This window comes from Oxyura jamaicensis, chromosome 19, assembly GCF_011077185.1.
Source record: "Oxyura jamaicensis isolate SHBP4307 breed ruddy duck chromosome 19, BPBGC_Ojam_1.0, whole genome shotgun sequence".
In the NCBI taxonomy this organism is placed as follows: Eukaryota; Metazoa; Chordata; class Aves; order Anseriformes; family Anatidae; genus Oxyura; species Oxyura jamaicensis.
The window spans coordinates 10,022,369-10,031,127 of record NC_048911.1 but is presented as its reverse complement, the minus strand read 5'-3'; the positions used below and the strand labels follow the sequence as shown (position 1 = coordinate 10,031,127).

Below are 8,759 nucleotides of genomic sequence, written 5' to 3'. Positions count from 1 at the left end.
GGGGGGGGGGCAGCGGGGCCTCACCTGGGGTCCTCAAACTCGACGAAGGCGAAGGGCGGCCCCCCGCGGCGGTTCTTGAGGTCAATGTCGCGGATGGCGCCGTACTTGTAGAAGACGTCCTCGATGTCCTTGGTGCGGATGTCGGGGGGGCAGGTTCCCCACGTAGATGCGGCAGTCGTTGTTGCCGGCCGGGCCGCGGATCACGCCCCCCCCCGGACATGGCGAGGTCGGCAATGGCTGCGGCGGGGCAGGGCCTGAGGCGCGGGCAGCGGGAGGGCGGTGGCGGCGGCGGGGCCGGGCCGTGCGGACGGGAGCGCTCCTCGCGCCGCCTCCCCCAGCCGCCGCTGCAAAATGGCGACCGCGGCTCCCCCTCGCGCTCCTGCTGCGCGCAGCGATCTCACCCCGAGCCGCAGCACCTCCCGCGCGGCCCCGCGAACGGTCGGCGGCCCCGTATCCCTCCGCGCCCTCAGTCCCCGCGCCTGCGCATGCGCGGCGCCGCAGGAAAGTAGTCCCTCCGTCCGCTCCCCGCAACGACTTCGCCAGAAAAGCCGAGGCCTCGCGGGCTGCACCACCGCCGGGCGCGAGGGCTGAAGGAACGCGGCGTGCCGCCGGGAGAGCAGCGCAACCTCGCCCCGCCGCCGCCTCTCGGTGCGCCGGGCCGCGTGGCGTCACGTCCGGTGCGGCGCTCGCGCCAAGAAGGCCCGGCAGGGGCTAGGGGCGGGTAGGGCGCGGCCCACAATGCACCGCGGCGCGGGGGCGCTTGGCGCCAAGGCGCGGGGCGCGGCCCACAATGCACCGCGTGTGTGTGGGGGGGGGGGGCGGTGGTGCCGTGAGGAGAGCGGAGCCGGGCCGGGCCTTGTCCCCGTCCCCCGTCCCCATCCCCGTCTCCGGTCCTCTCAGGGGCCGTGGCTGCCCCGTCCCGCCCCGCAGCGCTGTGCCCGCTCCTCAGGAAGGAGCTGGGCCGGGCCGGTCCTCGCTGCTGTAAAATGGCTGCCCCGGGGGCACGGGGAGCCCAGGGCGGGCCGCCTCCAGCCTCGGCCCAGCCCAGGCGATCGTGTGGCTAACTTCTTACTTATTTATCTCTCTATTTATTTTATTCTTCTGGCCGTCTGTGCCGTTTCCCGCTTGCGGGAGCTGTACCGTGGTCCTGTGGGGCTCTTGCATCAGACAAACCCCACAGCCAACAACAATTGTCAATGCGATTGTGGGAATCAAAATAAAGTACAGAAAAAAACCACAAACCTTTAAAGTGTGCTGCCTCTCCTGTGTCTGCATTTATTAATAAAAGCGAAGGCCCAAAAGCGTTGGGAGCAGAGGGGGAGCAACCCCGGGGGTTGCACAGCCCCGCAGAAGCAGAGGGGAGGGCCGGGCAGGAGTTGTGGGGCCGTGGAACGTTCACCAGATTGTAATTTATGTCGTCACTTCCAAACACCCGTTATTCTCGTTAGTCACAAATTCCTGAAAGATTTGTTAAGGCAGTAAACGCAACTTCTGATGTACAAATTGCTTTTAACTAACGAGGATGCAATTAAGTGAGCCAAACTTCGCTTTCAAACTAGCGCCGTTCTGGCCAGCAGGTCCTCCAGGTGACGTGAAAACCCAAGCGTCTTTTTTTTTATTATTACTATTTATTAATTTGCCCGGTTCTGGAGGGTAGGGCATTTCCCTTGCCTCCGAGACCGGGGCTGAGGAACGCGGTGCTGCGGGGAGTCCCCGCTCGGCAGCACGGGGAGTTCAGTCACGTCTTGGGGTGCTGAGCGTGCCCCCAGGCCCCTGCAGCGCAGCCGCTGTGCTGGGACACGTTCTCTCCCTAACGCCGCTCGTTTTCTCGTGCTTCACGTGGCCCACGTTGCTCTGAAGCGACCATTTGTTGTGCAGTCCGCACGCTGTGTCAGATGTGGGAGGGATGCTAAAACGTTTTTTAAATTGCTGCACTTTTGCAGTCTCTACCCTGGATGTCTCTCCCTGACCCCCTAGTATAAGGCGAGTCCATGTGGTGAGGGAAGGGCTGAATCATGGCAACCACAGGGATGGGGTTAAAGCAGCATCTGAGTGTGCAGAAAAACCCTCCAGGCTCCCGAGTTAATTAAGGGATGTTGAGAAATGTGTCATACCTCTTTAGGAGTAGTGGCTGTCACGCATACTTCATTTTCATGTGTTAATTAAAGATGCGTATTCCTCTAGAAAACAGCAATCTGAACGACTTGCAGTTAGAAAAATATTTTTAGTGTAATGTGTTTGAGCATTATAAATGCCTTTATTTCTCTCCTGTGTAGGTTAAAGTACGGTAACGTCCTGTGTGGTAGTTTTTAAACATCGGTAATATCTGTGTTAGGTTGCTGGTGGTTTAAATAAAGACTGCTATTAATCACAGAAGGACGTTATGAGAAAGCCCGTCTTCAGGAGTGGTGGTTTACCCAAGTGTAAACTGCTGACTATCTGGGGATTGTCTGTATCTTCACAGAGTTTTAACGGTTTCACCATTCTCCTTGTACAAACCGGTGGGGCACAGCCTGCAGCACCCGCAAGGTTCCAGGGACGAGCTGAAAACCACGTACCAGACGGTGTACACGAGCTCAGTAGGTGCTTCGGAATAAATGTGGGTTTTGAACCAGCATAATGTAATGAGCTAGTTCAGTTATTTGCCAGGTCAGTAGAAGTACTTGTTGCACAGCAGACTAAATAAAATCACCCCTTTGTCTCCCCAGAAAAGTCTCAAAGACCCTGAATATATCCTTCCCAGGTATAGAGAAGGCTCTGTCCTTTGCCAGGGAATGAGTCTTTATTTTCAAAGGCTTATTAAGCTGCTGGAAGTTACTCTTAAAGGCGTCATAAAATAATGGTAAGTCTGCCTGGTTAGCTAAAGCCCTATTGCATAATTTCTTTTGTGTGTTAATAATCCTCATAACTACTTTAAACGATTGCCTTAATTACCTTAATGAAGTGTCTCTTTATAGAATTATTGAATGTTTTCTTTCTCATTACCTTTTTTAGCTGTGTTATCAGCGGAGTGCTTAAAGCAGTTGGATAAGCTGCAGAGCATTTGTTTGCTTTGTCAGAGTCAGGTTTGGCTTTCTAGCAAAACGTATATGTTGGGAATCATTAAACATTAATTACGTAGAAAATAAACTACTGGGAAACAAACGGCAAATAGTCTTGCAAAAAAATGCAGCTCCTGTAAAATGACAGGCTTTAGTTCTCAGAACGAGCGTAATGAACAGCGGGGCTTTCAAGCTGAGGATATTGATGGGTAACGCAAATATTAACCAGGTAAGGCAACAAGAAGTGTCCGGCTGGAGGCAGGCTGCAGTACAGCTTGTGATTATCGCTCCTCAGCCTGCCCTCGGCCTTCCCACACAGAGAAAGACACCCAGCAGGTCTGGTTTGTCCCTTTCTGGCCTTTTCACAGCGTTCCTCCTCTCCCCTTCGTTCTCAGATGTCTTCCTACGGGGTTAAAATGCGCCCTCCCGCTGCTCCAGTAACCATGCCCATGCCGTAGTGTCCTTATGCAGACACTGAAGCGCTCTGTGGTGGGCTCAATATTCCTTTTTTATGACAAACCAGAGGCGCTGGAGGCACGGGGGCTTCCCCAGGATCACCGGCAGAGCCAGGGCACATCACAGCCGAGCCACGGGCGCTCCTCGAGGGCTTTGGCCGCACGCCGCGGTGCTGGGCAGGACCTGTTTTCCCCTCGTCGCTGGCGGCCTCCTCAGCGCTGAGATCCAGCTGGGATTAGCTTTGCCTAATCTTACCACGTTGCAAAATAACAGTTCTTCAAAGCCCAGCTTGTTTGTGAGGAAAGGGCTGCTTTTAAAACGGCGTCGTAAACTGCAACACTTTTTGCTCTGAATTGTCCAAACTTCCTGGTGTGCTCCCACAACAATGGCTCCGAACGCGCTGCCGAGCGGGACCTGGGCTCCTTCGGCACTTCAGCAGTGAGACGAAGCTACAGAGTGCCTTGGGGGCTCAGCATACCGAGCTGATGGTTTGGGGGCTTTCATTTTAAATAGCACCTCCCGGTTATCAGCTTGTACGTGCAAAAAACGCAGCGCCTAATTTTTCGGGGAATCTCTGCGTGCATTGATAAAACGCCTGTAAGTTTGCAAATGCGTGCGTGAGGGCAGAGCTCCTTTTATTTACTTACTTACGCATAAGCCCAAAGATTTCATGTGCGCATGCCGCGGCATGTCTTGATGCAAAGGGGAAGCACAGAGCACCTTGAGAGCAAATTCTTCCTGAGAGCCAGCCCCAGAGAGCAGACACGGGGAGAGATCGGAACAGGAAAAGCCACCAGAGGCTGGGTCACCCGCGGGGACGCAGCGCCCGGCGGCTTGGCAGCCCCTGAGCCTCGGCCGGAGCCTTGCCTTAGAGAAGAGTCATAACTAATTACAAACAAGGTTTAAAAGCCGGTGAAAATAATTTGCTGAGAGAGGGACGGGGTGCCTGCAGGGGACACGGTGTGAAGGGCTCAGCAAGGCACCGTGGCTTCGTGGCTGTTTAAGCGTATGAGGTTAGCTGAGCTAAGCTGCAAAGGGTTATGCGTTTTGTGCAAATGCCTGGCTTTAGAAGTTCTGGAACACTGATCTCTTTTCTTCAAAATAACACCCACACCTGAAGCTATTAACACGACTTACTCAGAGGAGCAGTGACTGTAACATCTCCCAGTGCCATTTGCCTTGCTGGTAGCAATTAAAGGTTAATTTAAGAAATCGGGTTTGGGGATGCACGCTGCCTTGTTTGCACGTTGCCGTGACTTCAGGTCCCCTCGGGTCCCGCACACCGCGTCGGGGGGAGCCCTTGGCACAGGCTGGAAACGAGCCCGCGCTCTCCAGGTCTGGGTGGTGGCCGTGCTGCCCGGCTGAGGCTCGGGAGCAGGGGGAGATCCGAGGCTTTTTGCTTTCCAAAAATAACCCAAATTTGCCAGGCCTCAGTGGTTTTTAAAGGAGGTTTTCCATTAGCTTTCCATCAGAGGCTGCTGGCAGCACGGCCGCCGTCTCCGCTCCCTGTTCTGCTCGGGGCGTTCGGAGACGACAGGCTGCAGCCCCGCAGCGTGGATGTGGTTTTGCTGATTTGTTTAGTACAAGCGAGAAATGCATTAAAAAATAGTTTCAAGCAGAATGTTTTAAACCCAAGTTTTAGGAACTGTTTCATCGACTTGCAGAACTTCACATAACCGCGGGAGAAGGGCGTTTCTGTTCCCAGCAGAAGTTGTTCCACAGCGTTTTGTGATCCAGATGTTCTCCACTTAGGAAACTTCCCAGTTCATGTCCAACAGATTTAAAAATAAAAAGGAAAAAAAAAAAAAAGTGGAAGGTACAAAACCAACCGCTTTTAAATTAGCAAGCTGATGTCTGCACTCAGAAGTAAGGAGGGAAAGCACGCGGGGTGTCTTGCATGGACAGTGCCTGTTCTTCACTGCTGCCCAGCGCCAAGCAAGGTGCGACAACTGCCACTTCTGGCTTGATTTCGGAGTGACTAGTTAGTGCCCAACTGAAATATCAAATAGAAAGAAGAAAAAAATATTTATTTATTTATTTATTTATTTATTTATTTATTTATTTATTTATTTTTCTGATATGCCTTTGTGCTGCAGCTACTTGGGGGTAATAAATAAGAAGAGAAGCAGAGATCATTGCATTTCAGAGGCAGCATCCAAGCAGGAATGTGGGATAGTACTCGTATAGTTTCCCAGGCGGTGTATTAACATTTTCCTGCCCCAAAATACCAAACGCAGGACGGGCAGGGGCGGAGCAGGGACGTTCGTGGGGTCGGAAGCCTTGGAGAGCCGTGCTGGTGAGGGCGCAGAGCCGCAGCGCCGGCGAAGCCGCGCTTCCTTCCCCGGGAAGCTGCTAACCATAAACACAGCTCCCGGTGGTGTTGTGGCGTGCCGGGGGGCTGTATTGCTTCCTTCACTCGTCCTGCCCGAGTGGAGCCCTGCACTAGACACGCACCGCTTTGTGTTCAGAGACACAGCTCTTCCTTTTGCAAGGGGCTCGGGGCGTGCCAGACACTGCTCACCCCTCTCTCCCTGCTTTCTGGGGTCAGCAGCTCTGGTTTGTTTTCCCTTTTGAACAAAGGTGGTGAAGAGCTGGGCCGTGTGCGCCTCGCCCCACGGTCTGTCTGATTTTCCTTCCTGGACCGCTTGGCCGCAGCCCTGTCTGCGCAGCGCTGTCACCTGCGAGGCTTTTCGGCTGTTAGCAGCAGAAGGGAGAAAACCAACCAATGTACGTTGCAGGTCCTAGGGGCAAGCATAAAGCGGCGGCTCCATCCACTTGTTCTCTCTGAGAGCACAAAAGACGTCAGTGAGTGTTTGTTTTCCTCGAGGGCTTTTTTTTCTTCCTTTATTCCCCTTTTTCTTCCTCCTCTTCCTCCTGGGCAGAGGGCAGCCGTGCGCCTGGCCAGCCGCTTGCCCGTTTGGAGTCAAACACGAGCCAAGCACCAAGCTGGACTGGGGCTGCCAGGCAGACACTTCTGCTCTTTCCTTGCCACAAACTGCATCCCAGCACCTGCATGCCACAGATAAATGATGCCCTTTATCCCGGGGCATGTGGCCGGACCCTGCCCAGGCACTCACACCGCGTGAGTTGCTTGCGAGGGGTGAGGATGGGGAAGGAGAGCGATGGGATTCATAAGCAGGAAAATACCAAATGTTGAGTGTTCTTCCTGTCTCCTCAGCCCTTCTGTTAGGAGATAAAGCTGGCTTTTGTCTAGACAGAACTGCTGAGACGCTTCCAAAAGCTCCTCTGGGTTTCGGAGCTGGTTTTACTGGCTGCGGCACCGTGCCCGCTTTGTAACAGGCTGGAGCTGGGGGCAGCTTGTGCAGCCTCGTAACGGCGTCTCACCGAGGACAGCACAGGCAGCTGAAAGGGAGAGGGCTGGGAAATGAGAGAAGGGCCCAGCCCCAGCATTAATTGCCCTCCTTGGCAGCTCTCACGGGGTGACCGTCAGCCACTCGGCCCTTTCCACGCAGGGCATCGCTGTCGGCACAGCGCCGCTGGCAGCACGGCCCGAACGCTGCCTGCATCCCCGGAGCAGAGCCGCCTTGCCCTTTTGCTGGAGAGGCAGGCAGGATTTCAGCCAACTGTTTAAAAATAAATCCCCTTTGCCTAGAGAGCGCGCAGCCACCTGGCACGCTGACGCCCCCCCTGCGCCGCTGAGGCTGGGCAGGCGCTGGGCAGAGCGGCCCGGAGCATCCCTCTAATTAAAACAAAATCCCTCGTGGGCTCTTCCATCCAGAGACGTATTACAGGCTTAGGGGATGTATGAAATGTATATTTATTGATTGGGTCAAGTGTTGCAGCTCCTTCTGCAGCGTGAGGCGAGAGCATTAATACGCGATTGACCCGGCTGGCGAGGAGGGCAGCAAAGGGGGGCTGAGCACTGCTTGCGCCGATGCCAGCCCAGGGGGCTCCCGAAACAGGCACCTTCGTCACGGCAAGCCCCTGAGTACCTGCATGGGACGGGCACACGGGTACATGTGTGCACACAGCTGCAGGGCCCCGCGTCCCCGGCCTTGAGGGCATGCTGCTGCTGCCTGCTGCGGGTTTGTGGAGCTGTGCCCGCGCTCCCACGACACGCTTTGGACACGCTGTAATGTGCAGGAATGTGGGATGGCTTCTGGGGAGAACTCAGCAGCAGGACCTGCTTTTCAGTAAGAGCAAAGCTCTTTTTCAAGCTGGGATCTTTGTGCTAAGCAAGTCTGTGTGCTCCACCACAGCCTGAACCCCAAGAAATGTGAGTGCAGCAGTCACGGCAGCAGACCTGGATTGAAACAGAGCTGGCAGATGGTGCTGTAACTTCCACAACATTGGTGGTACAGAAAAGTAGTGTCAATATGGGTGAATTCTGGGTGATTCTATTCTTTTTCCTCTTTCAGGAATGGTAAGAGCCTAAGTAGAGCTCAGAAGTGAGGCTGACCTACATCACCGCACACGGCAGGGCCCTCGCCTCCTGCTTTCGGAGCATCTTGCCTCCGTGCTGTGCCAGAGCAGAACCTGATGGCAGCGGCTCTGTCCTGCGCCCTGGGGAGCTCACTCTTTTTCCACAGGACAGGGCCAGGCAGGGGGCAGCAGCTTCTGGGGGGCAGCATCCCTGGCTGCGGACACAGCATCAGAGGGGGGCACGAATTGCAGGTTTGCTGCATTCCTGCATGAGAGTCCATGCATGAACGCCCCGGTACTGCATGCAGGGATGCCTTGTTGCTGCACACGTTAGCACCCACTTCTCATCCACAGATGGTGGCCGTGAGCAGAAAGCCATGCTGGTGAGAGCCGTGGCTCACGGGAGGGTGGCATCGATGCCCACATCTCCCCTAAAAATACAGGAAGCCTTTGCTGTGCAGGTAGGGCCCTCACGGGGAAAATGAGCTGGGTTTAGGGCTGGTGCTGGAGCATCCATCCCAAGTGTTGCAATGGAAGGGAGGGCAGAAAAGGGAAAAATGCAGAAACTCGAGGGAAGAAGTGAAATTAGCACCCAGCTAGTCCCAAAGTCCTGAGGCCCCTGTGCCTCGCAGTCAGGCTGGGACTGCTGCAGAGCACAGCCACACAGCACGGGGCTGAGGCAACTTTTCCTTCGGTGTTTTTTCCATCTTTTCCATCTCTAAACCTGCCTTTCACCTCCAGGGAGAGCAGATTAAAGGGAGGTCCCAGCTGCTGGCATGTCCAGCCACGGCATGCATGCAGGCACTCATTACTTTCCTGTGCTAATGTGACCCTGCCCAGATTCCCGATAGGTGTTTTTATTTATGGATCCCGCGTGAA

The 8,759-nt window shown here is 55.0% G+C and overlaps 1 protein-coding gene across 1 annotated transcript in view; it reads right to left on the bottom strand.

Annotated features, from left to right (window-relative positions):
* SRSF1 (serine and arginine rich splicing factor 1) overlaps positions 1-4,187 on the bottom strand; it is a 7,373-nt gene extending 3,186 nt beyond the window's left edge. Inside the window, 3 exon segments of the mRNA XM_035343443.1 lie at positions 25-149; positions 151-711; positions 4,149-4,187. Of these exon segments, the coding sequence (XP_035199334.1) occupies positions 25-149; positions 151-711; positions 4,149-4,187 (725 nt within the window).
* Between the last annotated feature and the right edge of the window lie 4,572 nt (positions 4,188-8,759).